This window comes from Scatophagus argus, chromosome 15 (assembly GCF_020382885.2).
Source record: "Scatophagus argus isolate fScaArg1 chromosome 15, fScaArg1.pri, whole genome shotgun sequence".
Classification (NCBI taxonomy): Eukaryota; Metazoa; Chordata; class Actinopteri; family Scatophagidae; genus Scatophagus; species Scatophagus argus.
This window is the reverse complement of record NC_058507.1, coordinates 16512685-16535730: the sequence shown is the minus strand read 5'-3', so window position 1 is coordinate 16535730 and position 23046 is coordinate 16512685. Positions and strand designations below refer to the sequence as shown.

Here is a 23046-nt window from a genome sequence, read left to right as displayed (position 1 = left end):
AGACATGAGAGCGATACTGATCATCTTAAGTACTTAATGACACAGATTTAAAAATACATCCATCTTCCCAGCATCTCTTTCATTTTAGCATCATCCCGCCTAAACACATCAATCCAATGCAACAAATGACTGCAGTACATCATGCAATATCAAATATGTTATGCACCCTAAATGATTCATGTTCAGGGTGCAGATGTGTGTATGGTACTTTCACAATGTCCAATAAATCAACAGTACACACTTCTAGTTTAGTGTCGTCATGCACAAGAGACTGATCCAAATAGGTCAGTGCGGATGTTCTCCTGTGACTTGGTCTATGCTGAAATTAAAAAGAAAGGTAAAAAAATTAATATATAAAAAAAAAACGCCTTCCATTCGCCACAGCATTTGCCTTGTGATGGAGAATCTGGCAGATGGGAAACAGAAGAAAAAAAAGAAAAAAGTAACAGAAAAAAAGTGTGAGGCTATGCAAATTATGCAGACAGTTGACTGTTTCACAACCCTCCCACGGAGAGTGTGCTGAACGGGAGCTGCGCTTTGATCACCTCTCTGGATTAACTGACAGTGTGTGTCAGTTCGTGTGGTGTGTTTGTGTTTGTTGGACTCGAGGTGCAGAAGAGCCTGCGCATTTGGCTCAAGCTTACTGCAGTGATGAGATGGGAAATACCTACGTCAGTCTATTAAACAACTTCTCACTGTACAATTGAGGCATCCCTTTGTGGATGTTCTCGGAAAAATATCGACATATCAAAGCGATTATGGATTGCAATAACACTGAAGCACAGAAAAATGCTACTACTGCACTGTCTCTTATACTAGCGGATAAGAATATTAGGTCTTCAAATTCAGTTCACAGATACAGAACCTACCATCATCAGCTGAGGCTTCACTGCTGTAGCCGTCATAATCAGCAGTCAGAGGGCTGTACTTCTGCCGGCTCTCCCAGCTGAAACCTCCTGAGTGTTTGATATTAGTGGCTGCCTTGGCTCCTCCCCGGAGGCCTTGAGAGCGGCTGACCGCTTCCTGATACTGACCCATCAGTTCATCCTCGCTGTCTGATGATGAGCCCTGCAGGTCGGCATCGGCATAGGCCTTGTCTGTTTGGGGTAAGGAAAGATGGCCTGGTTACTGTTAGGCAGACTGGCAGCCTCTGTTGGCCGTTATCCTGCACTACACCACCACCACTACTACTACTGCTGCTTAGTTAAAAGGCAAATAGAAATCATTGTTTCAGGTATAATTTCAGTGTCAGAACAGTCTTCAAAAATGCTGACTGCAAGTACTTGAAAAGAAGAAAGAGAGATCTCAAGTCTGACATTTTTCAGGGGTCAAAACCTACAATGATAAAAATCAGCTGTCTCCCAATAGATGCAGAAATCATCTTTCTTCTAACTTGTCAATGTCAATCAGCTTTGGAGAACTGAACTGTTTAGTAATGGAATGTATCCTGTTCTTCATCACCTCCTCCACCTAAATCCTATATAAAAACTTGTTTTGGATTTAGACAGAATTCTTTGGGTGCATTTTAACAAAAGACTTAACGGCTACAACTCCAAACTGATCAAAATGTCAAAGCACCTTCTAAGACATTTAGCCCTGACTCTTCTTTATAGCATAAAAACTTACACAGTCAAAAGGAACCACTGTGTAGCAGCCACTGTGTAGAAGCAGACTGATGTATGAGATGGTAAAGCAGTTAGGAACTTTATGCAGTGACCAGATGTGGCCAGCACTAATGTTGCCATGGAGCTCTGTCAAAGGCCAGACCCATTATGTAGCAAAAGTACCTCATTATGCAGCAGAAATACATTACTGAATTGTGGAATACCAGTTTGTTAGCGACATGTAGTGTCTAATAGAAAAAAATTATATCTTTATATCTTTGTGGTCTTTTTTTGGATGTGTATCTATAAAATGGAGGTCCTGATTTGGACTGCTATTGAAAAATTCAAAGATATTATTGACATGTTTTATACAGTAATATATACAATATGCAAAGTCAATCCCTATATTCTAATATAAAAATTACACAGGTTGTGTTTGTCAATTTGATGTATGTCAAGAAAACAATCAGTACCACATCAGCGCCTTTTCATGGACCAACCAGTTGAGCATCAGCTGTAGCTTTACACTTGTTCCAGCAAGGGGCAGCAGAGTTTTAAAATCACTCCAATCCAGAGCCACACTGTAACATTTCCCATGCGGACTGACAAGTATCTTCAAACTAACTGTATCTGCAAAGCATGTTTCATGTCAGACCATAAATCATATAGCAATTACTGTATAACAACAACAATAAAATCATTTTGTTTCTATCAAAAACATTGTCTTTCAAAAAATTACACTCTTGGCACAGAAAAAATGGATTTCATTCTAATTTAACACAATAATATTAACACAACGAGCATATTTTATTTCATCGCATGTTTCTGTAGAAACAGTCCTGGTGAAAAAAGGTCTCTTCACCACTATATACTGCCTCCTTTTGTTTCCAACTGAATGTTAACCAGGTGGCCTCTCAGGGAACAGTTAACTCCCTGTGCAGGCTCCCTGGGGCCACCAACCTTTTCAACTTCTGAGGCCCAGAAGACAGATGACATGTAAACAGGCCTACATCTGTCAGCAACAGTAATCTCCTCATAGGCTGAGAAAGGCCAGTGCCAGTGGAAAATGTCTCCATGCAGAGGTCGGCATGGGTCCATCATTTTACAGTGTCCAGATGACACAAATGGATTTTCTAGGACCTGGGTGGGGCCCAGCGTTCAATATCTGAATGAAAGAGAGGACAACTATATGGAAAGAAAGGTCATGGTAAGGTTCCTGATCTGTCCCCTAAGCTGCATGTGTCAAATATCTTCTAATTTATGTTTATAATGATACAATAATGCATGTTTTGTTGCAAATAAGTGATGTAAATTTGGTTAATTTTGGACAATTGTGTCCTCAGTATTCAGATGATTGGGAAATTCATCTGACAAACAAACATGAAAGTGACTTCAACCAAACAGCCTCAGAATGTTATGTGCTGAAAAAGTCTTTTGTCTGTGGAAAGAGCTAGTGGCCTAAACTCACCCAAATCAGTGTAAACTAATGTATATATAGTGTGACAGCTATCACAGACACATGGGACAATTGTGTCCTGTACCATTGGCTGAAACCAGACTTTATGTCAGGCATTTGCCAGGGACATGAAATGTACCATTAAAGAACATCAAAGCCTTGAAGAAAAAAAAAACATGTCGAAATGTGCCTTGAAACCCTTCAAAAGCACAGATATGTAAACGCAGACTCACCTTGTAGCTCTGTTTTTTTCCTGAAGTCATCAAGGCACTGAAGGCTCCCTGGGTTTTCTAGAGCCAACTTGTTGTTGAGGTACCAGAACAGGAGGGTCACGAGGATGATGAAGAGTCCGATGGCTGTCAGAAACCCCAGCACCTCTGGAGAGACTGAGACACAGAAACTCAAGTTTAAGTTGTTTGGCATTCTGTTAATACCAGCACTGTCAAAAAAACATCAATTTGGTAAACAAATGAGACCATGGTCAAAATAAATATAGCCTTCACCTAATGCTACTGGTATTGCTGACTGTACTTCTCAAAATGAAATCATTTCCAATCGACCCCACTTTCAGTCACAAAAAGGATGTTTGTACCTCTCCCATACTTCCATTGCTAAACAAAGCAAGAAAATGACATTTAGGGAAGAATGCTTAGGATATTCACTTTACTAACAAGAGTTAGAGAAGGGGATTAATGCCACTCTTACATCTGCCTGTTAGCGAGAGCTTCATATTTAGCACAGAAACATGAGGGTGGCATCGGTTTTTCTAACTGAACTCTTGGCAAGAAAGCGAGCAAAGCAGCTACATGCATTTCATAAAATGTTGCACTATTTGTAGGACATGACATGTAATGCATATATTTTGGAAACCAATATGGCTTCTTTTGGCTATCGAATTTCCTGTCAGTCTACTTAATAAGGGTTTTATGTTATGTTTATGTTAGTGGTCAATATTATTATTATTATGGTTGGTTTATGTTCAAAAGCAGCATGATGCACTTCAACAGTATAATGATTATTTTTAATGCAGCTTCTGAAATTTTGTGAGGTGACACAACCCACATCACCCACTTTCTACAATCGGTTCAAGACAGATAAGAGAGACAGAGGCAGTTAGATTGGAGGGATGGAAAACAAGTGGAGGAAAGCTACACAACCTGTTGGTTTCCATAGCAACAGGTTCAGGTGCAACGTCAATCCAGACTCCAGACACACAGGCATTCATTAAACGCAACACTGAGTGCCACACATCAGTAGATACGGTTTGGTTTTGAAAAACCCACTGCATCAGATATGCAGATTTGTAAAATCAGAATTAACTCTGTTGATGAAGACAGCCTTTCTAAGATAATAATAGTATCTTAGAAAAGCTTTATGACACAAATGACAGATGGCCTTGTTGTTCATGGGAAATGGACTGATGCAGAATAAGATGCTCAGTTTAATGCTATCAAACAGATAGGAGTGATTAACCAGTAGATTATAAAGTGGAGCAAAAAGACAATGTTGACTTTACTCTGACTTACTCAGCAGACATACAGGAAAGAGACAAAGAAGTTGAATTCTGACACTGTATCAAACAAGACAAAAAAATATAAGACCTATCAAGAGGAAGCTTGTCGAATCAGCAGCCACAGTTCAGGAGTTTTTGACAGAAAACAACCTTTCATCACCTTCATGGAAGTGTCATGTCATCACCAGGTGTGGCCACACACATGGTTCACTCTTAGCTGTTACACCATAATGTTTCTGGTAGTAGATCAACCTTAACATCTTTGTTTAACGTTTAACTGTTTAACGTAACCCTTTCAAACTGAAAAAAAATCTCGATAATTTAGCAGAACAATTTGATTTCATAGACTTTTGTTGCTGTCAGAGACACACAGAGGATGAGTGGGTCACTGACTGTTTACAAGCAGTCACAAAATATAAAAACAAAACTGCTCCATAATACTAGAATGTCACTTTGAGGGAAATTCCTACTACCCCTGCAAACAGCTGCTCCGTTTTGGGGGATATGCTCAGTATTCCATGAGTGGTAATAATGTTATGGCTGAATGGTGTACGGCCTCTGTTAAAGACATTATCAAAGTGTTTGTGTTGAATATGAGTCATTAATATGTGTGTGCTGCAGAGGAAGTTAGCATTCACAGAGTAACATGCAGGATGTGCCAAAGATTTTATGTATGTAACACTGCACACTGTCAGACACTGAGTTGAAACACTTTCACACAAAGTTTGTGATAGACAAAGCAAACTTGTGCATCAATCTGTATTCTCTCCACCATCCACAGGGAGATGGCGAGCTGCGGGGATGCAGTGGATGTGAAAGGGAGGATGTGCAAGAAAATCTAACTGCTGCTGATTCAACTCCAGCCCCACTTACACTTGACAAAACCTAGCGTAAATGTTTGAAAATTATCCAGAAAATTAAAACCATTTAGGCTGTTCAGTGTTAAGGAAATGCTACCTTAAAGGGGGATTTTATAATATAAATATTGTACTTCCATAAAGTTAGGCAACTCATTGAACAGCACATATACAACACTGTGTAGTACTTCTCAAGACCTTCTAATTGTTAATAATTTATAGTAATCAAGTGTTAAAATTAAAAAAAACTGTGCGATGTCTATATACCATAGTAGATTTTCTACATTAGATCAGCAACAATCACTAGTAAAGAGTACAAATGTCTGAGAGATTTGCTGAAGGGTAATAAGAAGAAGCGATAAAAGAGCAAAGGGGAAACATACAACAGATATTTTAGCGCAATTAGAAAGAATACATTGTTCGCTCCTCAAATTACTGCTGAGCTCATTTAAAGTGACAAATTGCGCTTTCAGCAGGGAAAGAACTACATGCTAAGTCCATTTTCTTCGATCAGAACAAATGAGTGCCTTGCTACTGATGGAAGATAATGAGCTCATTTGGCGAGAAACTGTACTCAAATTACATCTTACTTTCCGATCAATGATGATGATGATGATGATGCTTTGACTTACTTATAACACCAATATACCAGCAACAATTAGCTGGACTCTAAAATGGACAAAGTAAATCAGACATAACAGGAAGATGTCCACTGTGGGTTATAGTGTCAGCTTGTCTGCTCAAACTCTAATTAGCTTCTCCAAAATGAAAACAATGAGCTTTCAAATTTTCTCTGACAGCAAGTCTGTTACTTGCAGCCACACTCGCTCTTTCACACCTAAGGAAGTAGATAAGAATGCTAAATGTTCACTTTTCGAAAAAAAAAAAAAACAAGTAGAAGATTTTTTGAGTAAATGCTGGTCCTCTGTTCAGTGTGGCTGAGCTGCAAAGAGCCTGTTGGTAGCCCACAGTGTTTGGTCACATGGTGAGGTGGCAGCAGGAGGCGTTCTCCCATGGGAATGCCTGTCTGCTAACACCGTACCAGCTTCTCACTGTTGACTGAATTATTCACAGCACAGATGGAGCGGGATCCTGCTCTGTATAATTCCCCAACTGGCTCAACCAGGGAAAAAAATATTCAATATTCACAGAAATCTGCAGACCGTTTCTCTCTTTACCTAAGACTCCCTGACAGAATACAATATATGGATTTTGTTTTATTCTATAAACAAAGTCTGTATTCAGGTTTCCCTTCTCATTCTTACTCCCCAGCATTGGTCACGTTGCCAACACTGTAATAAAGGAGCTGTAACACAGCGTAGGCGCTGCATGGTGGAAAATGTCGTTTCTCATTTTCCTGTTTAATTTTATCAAAAAGAAGCTTGCTGTTTTTTAATTCAAATGATTAATAAGTCCGTAGTGCTAAAGCAAGTCTGCCTTCACCGCACAACTTTCTGTCTTAATGAGGTCACATGACATAGTATAAGGAGTGCCACAGTAAGGAGTGTGCACAGTTTCCTCAAGTAAGAACCACTAGTACTTTAGGTTACCTAAACTTAAGGAAAGTTTAGGCAACACAGCTTGGTTAGAAAGTCCTGAAAGTGAACTCCTCTCAAGTGTGTCTGCAGCTTTTATATTCTCAGTATTACATGTTACAATTTATTGGTGAAAAAAAAAATCATATGACTACACACAGAATTGAAAATTGCAGCCACACACACACACGCACACACATACAAGTCTCAGTTTTAGCTAATACAACTTATTCAACCATAACTGCTGTATTCCATTAAAATACAGACAATGGCCCTTAGATAATGTGTGGGGGGCTGAATTATGACTCACAGGAAGATTAAACAATAATGGACTTTGTTACACAAGAAGCTTGGAGGACAGTAATGTGGGAAAATGTGGGGACCTTGTGATGGTTATAAAACACACTTTAGTAAGAATCTTTTTCTTTAAGTTTAGAGTTTACAGAGGATTTGGAGGTAAGACAAAAATCAGACTTGTTTCACACTCTCTTAAATTTAACATAACATATATAACTCAGGGGAGGGATCCATCTGTTTACAGGTTTAGTCATTTTAAATATATGAGACATATTATAATGTTATGTCTAGATTTTGTTTAATAATAACTAGAGATGCACCAGTCGACCAGTCAGAGAGCGGCCCAGACAGGAAATGGATCGATCATTCTCCTGCATCTCCGATTCCAAGCCGGTCCCTTTTACGCATGTGCCACACGTCGTGCACACAGCGGCGCAGGCAATAACTCTCACCCAAAAAAGGAGAAAAAAGTTTAATGAAAATCGGAATTCTAGTCGGTGCACCTCTAATAGTAACTTAGAAAGCTTTATGACACAAATGACAGATGGCCTTATTGTTCATGGGAACCTGATGCAGAATAAGACGCTCAGTTTAATGCTATCAAACAGATAGGAGTGATTAACCAGTAGATTATAAAGTGGAGCAAAAAGACAATGTTCACTTTACTCTGACTTACTCAGCAGACATACAGGAAAGAGACAAAGAAGTTGAATGTCTGACACTGTATCAAACATGACAAAAAAATATAAGACCTATTAAGAGGAAGCTTGTCGAATCAGCAGCCACAGTTCAAGGACACAAAGACTCTTTCTTGTGTTGGAAGAAAAAAAAGGTATGGAAGGTATTCGAAACACAAAAATGACATTTTGACCAAAAAGAAGGAGCAGGTGGTCTTATCCCTTCTATCTGAAGCATTAATTCCTCATCTCTGGTTTGAACTGGAATGACCTTGACTGGACAGCCTCTGACAGCAGTGACTACTAATGCAGCACATCTTTCATAATGCAGACAATCAAAGACACACCTATACTTGTGGTTTAAAGAAAAGATTTCCCTGTGACAGCTAGACCGATGACTGGCCAGAAGAGGATTTGTTTGAACAGTCCCAGCGACAACCGTGTGAACCAGTGTCCTCCTGAGCTGTCGTCCTGGTGAGATGCAGGACACTTCGGAAGAACTACACCTCCCACAATGCCCGGGAGCATTTAGCGTTCCTCCCAGAGGGGCAAGAGGATGTTGCTGGGGAAAAGGATAACAGGGCCGCTCAGCTGACCCTGTTGCCATAGCAACACAGATTCAGGATAAAAAAAACAACAAAATGGAAGGTTGATGATGTTGTGCTGATGCTAGCTTCCTGAAACTGTCAGTTTTAGATTTAGGTGTTTGGAGTTAAGGAAGGTACTTGATAATATTTGTATATGAATGTCTTATATCATGTAGAAAAGCTGGTGCACATGAGTGGAAATCCAATATAAATGTTCTTTAGTCAAAGTTTTGCAAGTTCAAGCGCTTTACGGTCACTGTTGACAAATATCTTTGGTATTTTTGCATATTCATTGTTGCTTGCCTCTGTTGTCTTTGTTATGTTCTGTCTGCCTGGAAACAGTTGCCATGTTGAATGTCAAAAAGCACAAAACCATCTCAAAACCACAAAGACACCCACACACTCCACAGACCATAAGCACTCTCACCAGCACTCCCATACAAACTCCCACACATGTTCCACAAAATCTCTACTGTGCAGCCACAAGCCTGTCCTCACGCACGAATACACACAAACACACACACACAGCTCTGGAATCAGTCTTCAACAATGACAAGAATCAAATGGGATAACCCAACTTATGAAACATGCGCACACTTACACAACCAGAGCATTCAGCCGGCTCACACAACGTGATAACAAGCAACCTCTGAATCTACTTGAGCATATTTTTGGTTTAAAAGAGTATCTCTCCAGGACATGAACACAAGCATAGCAAACTCTGATTATACTGACCAAACTTTCTGATTATTACACCCTGCCTGATTGGTTGAAAGCTCGTTATTAAAGAACTTTACAGTTACTGCACCATTAGGCACTTCAGTACATGCACTAGCACAAAAAACAAATCACGTCTGCTCACTTCTGTGACACAACAAGCAGAACATGTGCTCACAGTACATGTCAACGTCACAGAATGTAACTTTAGAATTGCTCATATAATGGAGTGTGTTTATCCACTTGGCACTTCTTTGGTACATTAATTCATACGCTAACACTTCACATTGGAGATTGCAAAAGGAAGGAATAAAGTCTTACAAACTGTGCAGGAAGATGCAATAAATTAAAATGTAAGAACCAGCTTAACAAGGTTGTTGTTACTGGTAATTTTTACAGGGTAACACAACACGTGAACTGGGTTAACAGCAAAAATGCCAATATTATATTGAAATTATGTCAGCTATAATTTAAAAATGTATATATTACATGAAAATAGGACATGACAATCTAAAATGTTTTTAAGTAATAAATACAGGAAACAAAACATGAGGCTAAACCTTTTTCAGAGGTTGTACCTGTGTAGTTATTGTTATGAAACAGTTACAGTATGTGTGTGTTTTCATAAAGATGATAAAATACTGGGCAACAGTAAAGTGGTTCTGGGGTCGAAGATTACATCAGCTTGACACAACATCATGTCATAAACATTATTATCATTGTTATTCTTATTATTACTGTTGTTGTTTTTTGTTGTTATATAACAAAGCATACTTTCCTTTTCGTGGCTTTAATTCGTAAAGGACATAAAGTTCAAACTCAGTTGTTCCTCTGTCTGTATCCTGTAATTACTTACTCAAATGTAACTTTACATATCCCTCCTTAATACAAGTTCATTACCAGTTAATTGCCAGTTCTTCTGAACTTCAACTAGATACACAGTAGAACATCTGAACATATGCCAAAATGTTTGGACTTATCCTTTAAGTTCTCCGTAATTAGCATAGATAAGCATAAATAGTAATTGAAATCATACATAAAGTCCCTGAAACAGGCCCAATCTCCCTGACAACAGCGTAGAGTAGACAAACGAACAAATACAGTATGTGCATGAGGAATAGAGCAGGCAGGCAGCACAACACAGAGGCACAGGAGAACAAGGACGAGCGTTAACGGTGACAGTTTAACAGTGATAAATGCTGATGAGGAAGGAGGAGTGGGGGGTGCAGCGAGGGGGTCGAAGGTCAACCTCCCCGAGCTCTGATCTGCCCTACCTTTTCTGACGCAGATCAGCTCATGTACTCCACAGTTACGCTCGCCACCTGGAAAGACAATACAGTTTCAATGAGCCACACCGTGATGGGGGGGGCGGGGAAGACAAAACAAACATCATGGAAACACATTTAAATATACTGAAACATTCAGACAAGTTGCCGGAAAAGGACGAGAACGACACGGATATACGACACAGACAGAGAGGGGATGGTATGTGGGTGGTCAGTGTACAAGCTTTGGTTTTTACACACACACTATGATAAGCAGTTCCTCTGAAGAGGCTCAGTGTGTGTGCGATGTGTTCATGTAGAACGTATTTTAACTAGACCACGCCTCAAACTCACATCTTGTGCCTGAAACTGCTGTCTAACTTTATTCATATGGCTCTTTAAACGCAACACAATTATTCTGAATTTCTAGACAGAAAACCCTCATCTCTCTCAGAAAGAGGAACTGAAGTGGGGAAAGACGAGCCTATAAATGAACACTCAGACCTCTTGTGAAACAGATTCTAGATCTTGATGAGCGTTAGATGAGAAGACTTATACCACGCTCATATCCTTCCACATAGACGTGCTAAGCTAACCAGTTAGATAGCTGGTTAGCTTAGCATGAAGACTGGAATTGGAAGAATCCAAATCTTAAATTTAAAAAAAAAGTTAAAACAAAAATCAAGTTGTGGCTAACTGTTCCACTTTCCTTCAGATTAGCTTGGAGGTAATCTGAGTTTACCATATTTCCAAAAATATTATGCTATTTCTTTTAGTGCCATACCAATGTGATGTGCCCCCACTCTGACTCGCTGATTTTACCTGGATTTATCACATTACATATTGGCTTTAATCTCCTCATTCACTACACCTATTCATCAAACTGTTCTCCATCCTTATTTTATCCTTCCATGCCTCCATGCAAAATTTCACTGACTACAAGAAAATACCAAAAGACTTTTGGCCTGTCATTTGATTTGACGAGATCACCCTGGTTTCCGTTTCAAAGTCTGTTCAGCTCAGTGATCCTTAATGGGTAGATTCTGGATGCAGAGTGTGTCTTCTCATTTGAGTACAAATCCTGTTGGCATCAACGCACTCATGATTCAGTTTCATGTGATGAGTACATAAAAAAAACAAACAAACACAAGACTGGACTGATGACTGAATTTCAAAGAGGTATTTAAGCACTTTGAAGAATCTCTCAGGCCTATTTCCCATAATGAACACTTAACTGTCTGTGTTTGAAATCAGCATGATATCTTTCTATGGACCCAAACTGTGTGAGCACTGGCTTTCAATGCAAATAGACAGCATGCATGATCTTCCTGGCAAAAGACTAATATCTCCACTAAGTCTACAATGTACAACTGATACTGATGGTGAAGGTGTTCGGTCACAAAGGACAAACTGAAATGTTGGCCTGATGCTGGCACTGTATGAAAGGCTGAGATCACCAGAATTATTACAATTCATCCTGAGGGGCACATGAATGTCCAGATCTTATAAGAGTTTATCGAATAGATGCTGAGACATTTCACCCAAAATCACAAATGTTTACCTGGCACTAGAGAAAAAAAAAGGATCCAAGGATCACAAACGTCATTAGGGTTCATCCAAGGATGGACCAGGGATGTCTGTACAAAATTTCAGCGCTTGGTTCTGGAAGCGGTGGATCAAAGAAAGTCATTTTTACAAATCAGCAAAGAAGTAATCTTTGTCTGCATTCAAGTGTAACCCAGATGAGTAGATTTTAGGAATCCATTTTATTATGTGTTACTCAGAGATGCAAGAGTTTTAGTTTAGAGCCACAGCATCAAGACTAGAGAGTGTGGTGGTTTGCTCACTGAGGTCCTCTGTCACTCAGAATTCTTGTCAAGCACTGTGTCAGCTCCGAGACCCGGCCCCAGTGGGTGGCAGCTACATAACAAAGTTGGTGCTGCTAATCAGAGGAGCTCTGCAAAGAGTTCACTGCGGTTTTTCTATACCAGACGGCCTCCCAGACAGCGACTGTAATTCAGAGCTATTACTCACACTTGCGAAGGCCTTCCCGTCTCTGGGCTCTGCGGCGGCCTCTGGGATGTGCCTACAGGTTGAGGTTTCAAATAGCTCTGCCTGCCATCAGCCGTGACACTTGCACGATTTGTACAGCTCTGATGCAAAAGGCTGAAAGCACTGAAACTAATGGTGTTACGGTGCGATCGCAGTGACACGCGACCTTTACCTCGTGCCATTTTTCTTACCAAGCTAACATCCGAACTACATAAAGGAATAAAGGAACCAGTGACATAATCAAACTGTCAGCAGAGAACCACAGATAGACGAAAAAGTCAGAAGCAAGTGTGACACCACCTTTAGGAGAACAGACTCACGTAGACATGACTTTTACATACTGTACAAAACTAAAACATCACCAGTAATGACTTAACTGCATAACTCTTCTTGATACTGTCATCCTGGATTCAGCCTCACCTCTTCAGCCTAATCATTTGGTTTAGGTCAGTCTTAATGAAACTATTTTTTTAGGTAAACTTGAGCTGTGAGAGATTGTGAATGTTTTTCATACATAATACACACAGTCTAAATGCTCTAACTCAAGCAAAGTTTCTAGTTATTTCCATAAACAGCAACATAATACAACATTATTTGCTTCCCATTTTAGGAGGTAACCTACTGTTGCTCAAAAGCCTCAGGGAATATTCTCAGTGGTTTATTAATGGGCCACAGGAAAACTGTCACGAGATATCGCAGTTTCATGTAAACACAAAGCAGTGTGTGGCAGAACGCAGCCACCAGAGGAAGCTGAGCCGCTACACGACAAGACCGTCTGAAAAATCTTTCCTGCCAAACAAGGAGCTGAAAGCCGGGTTGTTGTCCAGCAGATCGATACAGCAGCTGTGTGTGGGAGGACGCTCCCTGTGCTCTTTCACTCCTCTTTCACTTACCACACACCATACTTGTCAAAAATAACATTTTCTTGCATGTGCTCCTCAATACGGTACACAGTGCAGGTTGCTCATATTACACCACCAGCAATCTCTCTCTCTCTCTCTCTCTCGTCTTTTCAATGTTCTGGAGATCAAAGTCCTTCTAACCTGCTTCTGTGCAGCCTTCATTAAGATGCCATTTCATGCCACTGTATTCCACTACTGCTGTCTCAAAAGTAACTAGCAGCAGGATTTCATTCTTTCTTTACTTTTCAATATAAAACAAGGATTTTAATGTCTCCCCTTCATTACCTATATATGCATATGAAAACATACGTAAAGGCAAGCAATTAAAATGTATTGAAGAAATGTATAATGAAATATCTGAATCATTTAGAGAATGAATCATTTCAGACAGTGATAGTGTTGGTAACATCGATGATGATCTTCACTTCTTTGGACATGTTATACCAAAAATATGATGGATGATGAAAATAATTATTGGTTGAAGCCCTAATTATTCAATACATTCTATTCTTTGAGGTCCTGATTAGTCAAGACAAAAGAGCGACTGCAGTAACAACCATGAACTCTTCAACATCTTGGTGTCAGACAAGTAGCCTCACTAACAAATGAATGATCACCTGTGATGCTGGGAGGCCTCTAGGGGGAGACGGAGAGCCTGAATAAATCTGCCTTACATCAATATCAAACAAGACCTTAAATAAATCCCTCTACAGAAATAATATCCCTGCTCTGGCGAGCAAAAAACTTGGCCAATCTAAAATATCAAGCTACAGGATCATGTAGGCTGAACAGAGAGTGATGAATATGTTCTACAAAAAAGCTGTGGTGAAAGTTTCAGATGATGAAACAGTGACGAAATAATCCTGCACTCTGTGTATTTTTAAAAAGTATAATTTTGTATACCTGTGAGGCTTTTGAGAGTATGCTGAAAGGAGTATACTGGTAATTAAAATCAGTATGTGAAGAGGTTCATATGATCTCCTCTTGAGTCTGACAGAAATCAATTCAAAGCACCAGTTGTGATCGATAGTTCTTGTTTCCCAACCTTGGCTTCAGCGAGGAGCTCACTTCTGCAAACTAAATCAAGGTGAAGTCTGTGGTCTCACAGTCTTCCCTCTTTCAGACGTCTGGGGCCAGGCTGGCAGCATTTTTAGGATCTGTCCCAGATTCTTTAAGGAATCTCCTCTGTCTGCCCCCTCTAATCAGGCTGCCAGGGCGAACGCGTCTGGGTTCAGGGGAGAAGGATGGACTAAGGCTGTGACACAGAAAGGTGGGCTGAAGAAACTGACCTGACAGAGATTTCTGATTTTTCAAGGTCGGTGGAGATCCTGTGGAAGAAAGAAAACTCTGGAACAAACTTGTTGTGTTGCCCCTATTAAGTTTATTAGATTTTTCTTTTTCGTGGGCAGCAGAACAAGCTGTCAACACAAAAGTTTGGTGAATTTGTAATTCTAGTCAGCTAACAAATATAAGTCTAACACTCACTTTGTTTCCAGCTTCTGAGGGAAATATCTGGCTTTTTAGCTGTTAGCTGCGTATTTAGGGTGCACTTTGGTGCTAGGCTAATAAAACAGCTTCCCTGCTGCTTCTGCCAACAAGGCTAATGAGTAACGGAGCATGAAAACTGTGAGGCTGTGGGCAGTAAAACCAAAACAAAAAAGCTGAAAGATGCTGCAAGGCTATGCAGAACTGAAGTGTTGATCATCCTATGTGGGCTTGTCACTATGACTGATCACTTTGACATACACATTATTTGATCCATGTCAATTAGTGTAGCTTTAATATTAATGATTAAAAGTAGGCATGCAGGAACTGTTTTATAATGGACTAAACTTGCTAAAGGGGCACGTCCTCATCCGTCTCACAGTGACAGAGAACCAGTTCGTGTCACTTCATGTCCTTTCAATAACAGCAGTAATTGATTTACAAAGCAAACTTCTTGTCACCAGCCATTTACATAAAAATCACTCGATCGCTTCACTGAAAATGGCAGAGGGAAGGTTTGGGTTCCATCAGGTTGCTCGTGAACGCACTCGTGTAGTCGTGTATGAAAGGCACGAGGGAATGACTTCAGGGTAAGCTCCAGCTAAGCCAATTAGCAGGTGGAGGATACAGTACGTCAAAGATTAGCCTGCTTGCCTGACAGATCAGCTGTGAGTTCATTAAGCAGACTACATCTGTACAACACACTCTACCGCACGTGGTTGTCTTCTGAGGACACTGAGATCTGTGTGAAGTCACAGCTAAGTATTGCCCCACTGTATATCACCAGCACAGTCCATAGCCTTAGGCAATGGAAACACACTTTCAAAGTAGTGCAGCCAATCACCTTATTTTTAGAACTGGCAAAGCCACATAGACCCAATTTAGAATAAGAATGTTCATTTCACAAATACTGTGAAGGTGATAATAGTCTGAGCCTGCAAACAAGTCAGCAGACAATGACACAGTAATGAAAAAATCAGAGAATGACCATCTGAATGTTTTTCTCTGGGCTCAGAATGGCCCTGTGATTCTTACAATTCAACTCCCAGCCTCCCTTACCCTGTGTCAGCTGTGGGGGGGGGGGGGGGGGGGGGGCTGATCAATAAGTAAATTGTGCAAAAATTCCCAGAGAAACAAATCCCTCACTTTGTCTCGATCAGAAAACAAGCCCTGTGATGACACAAAAATCTAATACACAGCAAAAACGTTGCTGATGACGAGTCAGCAGATGTGCAATCCGACTCAGCGTGTCAGCTGTGCCTGTGGTTTAATAGCACAGTGCGAGTTTTTGTGTTAGTATGTGTGTACTTATGTCCTCATCAAAACCTCAACAGATCAAACTTCTGAGGTCCAGAGCTGAAACGTGCTGGGAGCAGACCAGTGAGAAACATTATCAAACATACAGCTGAAGAGAAGAGTCGAACGTGCCGCTAAATAAAGTGAGGTCTGTGTCCACAATTCAACTTGCGTGCAAGTCATCCCTTTAAGTTTTATGGATTCCACAGATAATATCCATCATTATCAGGTTCTTGAGAGTTTTAGCACACATTTAACATACTCTGCTTGCCGTTTTCATAGCTCTTATCCCAATCTTAGGTACATAGAACGAATAAATGACCTCATTAATTGTAAGATTTAAAGTTGCATTCTTTCGGGGCTTTTTTTGTTTTGTTTTGGTTTTTTTTGGCCACTTGTACCAACTTTGCGAAGAGCCAAAATATGCTCTTTTTATATTATATTGCCTTATGAAGTTGACATAATTAGCAAGCTTGAACACAATTGCCTCTTTTAAACATTAAGCAAAAACAAAGAAACATTAGCTTTTGTTTTAGTCACGTTCTTGCAACCTGACAAACTGGCAATTTTACTTACGTTTTAGTGTCCACTATCTCCGATTTGCAGTATCGGCCTCCATAGATGCTAATAGCTCCGCTAACTTTGTCTGTCTGCTGTTTGGTGTTGAGCAGGTACTGCACAGCGGATTTACCAGAAACTTGCGAACAGAAATGGCGCTGATGAAAGCGGTGAAACTGAATGTGAACAGTAAAGTTGATGGCTGCAAAATGATAAGCTTGAAAAATGCTAAAACGCTCCATAGAGCAGTGGGTAGCTGCAGTCTCTGTGGGTTCTGAATACCAGCAACACATTTTACATCATACGCAGTCATTCAATCCAGGGTCGATCTAAAAATATTGATCACAGGTGCTTTAATTATAAATATCATAAATAATCAAGAATGTCGCCATCTAGACTGGCAGCCTCTTTACCGTCTTTAGCTTGTGTGACCCTGGTTTGATTTATGGCCCACAACAGGAGCAAGTTAACTTAGCTTAGCGTGGAAAGTAATGTATTGCTCCATCCCACTTACAATGTCTAACGTTATCTCGGTTGGTCTGAAGACATATTGGCTATTATCGCCTCATATCCTGTTTCTCGCTCTACAAAACAAACACAGCCATGCCAAGGAGGAGGAGTGGAGAGAAGCTGGAAAATCGTTGACAGGAAGCATCAGGGTTCAAGGAAGACACGATCTTAATGTGTCGGGAAAACCGCGTACTGTTTGTTTTCCTGTCAGTCTAAACAACATATGTCATCCGCCTCTAAGACACCCATATATTTCTTATTGGATTTAGATAAACTAGTTGACAAAGGCACCCAAGGACAAATGACATGGCAGGCATTTCAGTAAGATTTGAAAGATAGTGTCAAAATGTCAGCACGAAGAGTTTCTCTGCTGCTGCAGTTTCAACACATCGTATTTACTCAGCCAAGCACTTCCTGGACTGCCTGCTCCACTTGGCTCCAGCTGAGGGCTCGACAAGGCTTCATACACTCTACACACAGTGAGAACACCAAGAAAAGTGAGTTGGGCTGCTTTCAAAGTGCAGGCCAGAAAACCGGGCTTAACCAGAATATGTGAAATCCATCTGGGACTGCGTTGAGTCTACAGCTTGTCACAGGAGCTGCTGCATGGAGCTCAGTCCCAAAACAATACACCAGTCCTGTCCAGATCGTGTCTGCATTAAAACCCTGATTTTTATAAAATCCTTTGTCGTTTGAACAAATCAGAGTGGATTTCTACAGCTTTTGAAAAAGCTGAATTTTAATTTGAGTTATAATTTCTATTGCAGGCACTCACTGAGTGATCTTTTCACAGAGAGCCTGCTGTGTATATCCAATTAAGACGCTTAAGGAGCTCTGATATATTTGGTATTTCAGGCAGCACGCTCTGATAAGAGCAGTTATCAAAGATGATGATTCACAGGCGAAACAAAAACTGAATTAGCAAAATAAACAGACTTGATCACACAACTGAATGTCACGGACAACATTAATAAAGTCTCTAAATAGCTGCTCAAATATGAGCCTTGAGGCACAAACAAAATAGAATTTGTGGGTCATACTTGAGGCTGTTGCATCAAACAAAGAGAAAATGTTGAAAAATGTAACAGAAACCATTTAGATCTAATGCCTCGCATGCAATTTGCCATGTGACATTGACAGAAAAATAATAAACTGAATAATCAATTCATCATTTGAGTTTTCCATGCAAAAATGCCAAACATTCTGCTGTTCAGCTTCTCCAATGTGAGGATTTTCTATGTAAAAACCTGAAGGCACCATGATGGACGATTCTTTTTCTTACCTTTCATATACTAAATGAGAAGTTGCTTCATTCTAAGATCAGCTGTCACCTTGACAATGAAAATAACTGTTAGCTGCAGCTGCACTTCTACTACACTTGTACTTACACGCGTGTGAACTTTAAATGAGACCAGCTGCACCTTTCAAACAGCACAGTCACTTGCCAACAGTGATTCACGCAGCCACCATAAAACATCATAACATCCACAGTAATTTTTCGCTCTAAAATGTCAGGCAGAAACAACTTGTTCCTGTTTTTTTTTTTTGTGACACCTCATGATGTTCATCCAACCTAACATCACAAGTACAGACAGAAACACAGCCTCCCACTGGTGTTGAAAGCCCGGCCTCTGGGTGCAGCTGGTGTCAGTCAGCCCCACAGCTGTTGCATAAATCTTAGAGGAGCCAACTAGCTCCGGTGAAATATCGCTGACAGGGACAACCATAATCATGGCCTTTCAGAAAATGGCACTTTGCTGACTAATGTGGTGGGGAGCTGAGGTCAGTGGGCGTGGTAGAATACGCATCTAACTCAGGCGAGGTGTGGCAGTCTGATAGGAGGTATGACAGTGGTGAAGCTGCTAGAGAAGAGGCAGGATGGGATGAAGTAATGTGGGGGTAAAGAGGATCTGGCTTTTGTAGACTTTAGATTATTTTGGTTGTTGCTTTTTTGACAGTAAAACCTTGAATCAGGGAATACGAAAAACATAAATGCGTGATTTTAAGACGCTCCTGTTGAGCTGGTTCTTCACGTGTGCTTTCCTAAACAACAAACAGCAAAAAATCCATTATGTAAAGAGCTGAAAAGACTGGGCTCAGATTTCAAATATAAGCAAAACTGTCCACCGTCCCTCTTGGATCACTTAATAGTGTAAAGTCAGTCTGAGCTATGATTCATATCAAAGAAATTCGTCTATAGATGTGACTGACGTATAGTTCAACAGTTTTTTCACAGGATGATTTTCACGCTGAACAATGTGCTTCTGAATCTGACAATGTAAAGTCTTATTAGCAAAGCCCCGAGGCCTGGTGGCTGGTCCAGTTGCCTAGTTTACAAAAGGACCTGGGTAGTTCACATCACTGTGATGGTTTCTAGAGGTGAACCCTGCTGTCCTGTATTCCTATTTTTCCTCTTCATCCAAAGACTGGTGAAGATCTAAAACTTTTACAGGACGTCCTATAAATACATGCTGTGACTACAACGTGCCTACTGACCAATGTGTCGATTCAGAAACCTATCATAAATCATTTACATGAAAAGACAAAGAACATATCGGTAAGGAAAGACTTAGGAGATAGGATGTATTCAACATTTTAAACCCTGTCATATAAGAACACAATAATGCATTGACACTCTTTTATTTTGGGAAAAATCCCAGATATCAGCATATAACAATTAAATCTGCGTACATACTTAGTTTATATTTTATTATTTAGCCATATTTTTATGTTTTGCATTATGTTCATCAGGTTTTGTGTGTGTGTGTGTGTGTGTGTAACTGACTACACAGCATATCCCCAACAGCATTTTTCATTCGGACAGAAAAGGAAAAAGTCACAATGCAGGTCATTTATCACTGAGATTAGTGATGGCCCATTTTCAGTTACATTTAAAGCACAGTATGTATTATGCTGTTCAAACAGATAAAGTCAACACCTAAGCTGCAAAGTTATATAAGCACAAAAAGGTGAAGTCTAAAAGCAAAAATCTGTTCTAAGGCTTTCCAAAGCATACTGTCCTGGTCTAAAACTTGGCACGATTTCACATTGTGCCCTCATAGTTGCACCCACTGAATGAAACCTCAAACCCCATCGGTGTGCGGTTTGCTCGCTTTAACCCAAGTTGTAAAGTAGCGAGGATACAAAACGGCGAGCGGAACTCGGCGAGAACCAAATGACAGCCAGAGTTGCTTAAGATTTACAGCAGAAACACAAGCAGCTAGTAGACACATGGCACCGTTTCGGTTTCCTCCGCTCAAATGGACAACGTGCAGTTCACATTGGCGGAGCTGTCTTTTCAGCACCGCCGTTAGAAACACACCGAACAAACGCCGCTTCAAAATTCATCTCTGCCTGCTCTACTCTCACACACAGCGAAGGAAAATCACTGAATCACACAATTACAAAAAACAACTTTCACCGGTTCCAGCAGAAGCAGTTCTCCTGAATTCAGTTACATATTTTGTTTCAAAAATTCATCTATGACACGTATTATTTCCAGTGGAAGTTAATTATGAAGAAAGGAGAGACGTTATTGGCCTACTTACCATCAATCGCCATGATGTTCTGTTTTGGCTTCCACCAAGGCGGGCGGTGAAGAAGGGGGAGCGGCCCACTGCCAGAGTGGGGGACGGGGGGATTCATGGTGTGGTACAGTCCATAAAACACCGGGGGGGAAGCTGATTGGCTGAAACAAATAGCTAATCCACAATTTACTTAAGAGAAAATATGCTACATATGCTGAACATAACACAGAAACAGCTTTCACTGGTCAGAAAATGATTTGTGTTATGTTAAGTGCACTAATATAGTTTAGCCAACACAAAAAAGTTCATTCATTTCAGCTAAGATACATTTTAAAGAACGATACATTTAATAGATAGATGCTCTTACTCAGTGGAATTAGTGTCTAATACCATTAAGTAAGCGCATCTAGCTAATTTAGTTGCATTGAAAAGATGCTAATATATCGTCGTAATGTACGTTAGCTTATTCGACTGAAAACTTAAGTTAGCCATGATACATGAAGTTGTGTAAAATGGTAATATGATAATTAGATGCCTAATTCAGCGTAGTTTCATATATATTTGTATCTTTCAACACAATTTGCTCGCATGTGTTCACCAGCTGCAGATGCTGATACATCTTTAGCCGAGCGAAATCATCTTTTGTGACATATCCTAAATGGAAGGCGTCTTCCCTCAATGAGCTTTATCCAAAAGTTAATTAACTTGATTAGGCTACAGTTGGTCTAGTGGTGCTAAATGCAAATACATATACAACACATATATACAATATATATATATATATATATACAATACATATCTCAGCATCTCTCAACAGTACTCATGAGATGCTAATAATGTGTCTTAACCAGATCAACATATCCTGTGTTTAGGTAGAAGCTTGCAACTGTGAAAAATATCTGACATCAAGCAAGTTAGCAATGGATCATCTTTGCATTTCTGAAGTCATTATTTTACATATGTTTTTCAATATGTAGGCCTATTTAATGGGGAATTTTCAGCTAACTTCAGCCGTGCTTCTCAGTCCTGCATCATGTGTTTCCACACTGAACCTTAGCTGTTAATCATTCCCTGACTGCTGATGGCTGGAAGAGAAACCAGCAGGCGTCTGATTCCTGACAACAGGCCACCACTCTGAAAATTAACAGTAAGTGTTTGTGTCAACCTCTCAGAGCCAAAGATCAAGAGGCTCTTCCAGCACTGGCCTTGCTGATAGTCCTCAGTCATACTGGAAGAAATCCATCGTGACAGTCCTTCTCTGAATTTGCAGGGAGTCACTCGGAGCAGTACAACAAAAACGTAAATTTCAACACATCATGCCATTGCAGCTCCTGAAATGATCCGATTAATATGAAATGATGATATCGAGGAACGTAAAACCATATGATGGTGATTTGTTTCCCCGTGGTGTGAATCTTAAAGGTCAGGTATTAACTATGGCACTTGAATGAAATATTCATACAGCAGACAGCAGGCGTTGTAGATCAGATCTGTTTAGTTCTGACTTGGTTCTTTTCCACAGCTTCTGTGCTTCCAACAGAGGTGACGAGACACTAAAACACAAAGGAGGAAGTTGAAAAATCTATTCAAATATGACTTGATATGTTACTCCTACTAGGGGAAAAAAAAGCTTTCCATATGATCTCTATGTCATGGTTTTCAATGCCCGATCCTTCCTTTTGCATTGTTGATACAACAAAAAACACAACAATTACAAGCATGTGTTATTTGGTAATTCCTTTATTGCCTTCAGTGGGCTGTATTTACTTCAGTCTGATCCAAATCGTCCTCTGTGCTGCAGCAGTCACTGCATTTCCTGTTGAGATTCATTAAACCTTCATTTCTGTCTAATCAAATTGTGATTATCCTGCTATCTTTGTAAGTCTGAAAAATACTACCGGCTAATTGTGTTTATCTCTCAGCTGCATGCTTAAAGAGTAAATATACAGTCAGTGCGTGCAGCTGTTGTATTGTAATGTTTATAAGAATCTGTTGCTGCAGTAGAATTATGAAACTCACTGTAGTTCATTTTTTGATCCACTTTACACTGCACACATACAGCACATGCTGAGCTCTACCTCGTACTTCCCTGTCAAAAACACTGTTAAATCTTACCCAATCAACGTAATTATAACTCTTACACTCTAATTTTAGAATCCTCAGTTTTCAGCCAAAAAGAGCCACGTATTACAGTATGTGGCTGCCTTT

General features: G+C 40.1%; 1 protein-coding gene across 4 annotated transcripts in view; it reads right to left on the bottom strand.

Annotated features, from left to right (window-relative positions):
• Positions 1-21002, bottom strand: part of syt14a (synaptotagmin XIVa) — a 34664-nt gene extending 13662 nt beyond the window's left edge. The window contains exons 1-4 of one of the 4 annotated variants that reach the window (XM_046413621.1): positions 20860-21002; positions 10518-10565; positions 3294-3446; positions 870-1097 (exon numbers count right to left, since the gene is read on the bottom strand). In XM_046413621.1, coding sequence (XP_046269577.1) covers positions 870-1097; positions 3294-3446; positions 10518-10565; positions 20860-20956 — 526 coding nt within the window. In that variant the 5' untranslated portion in view covers positions 20957-21002. Of the gene's footprint in view, positions 1-869; positions 1098-2564; positions 2690-3293; positions 3447-10517; positions 10566-20859 lie in introns of those variants that run through there. The other 3 variants (XM_046413617.1, XM_046413618.1, XM_046413619.1) reach the window with 3 other exon arrangements.
• Positions 21003-23046: the final 2044 nt, after the last annotated feature.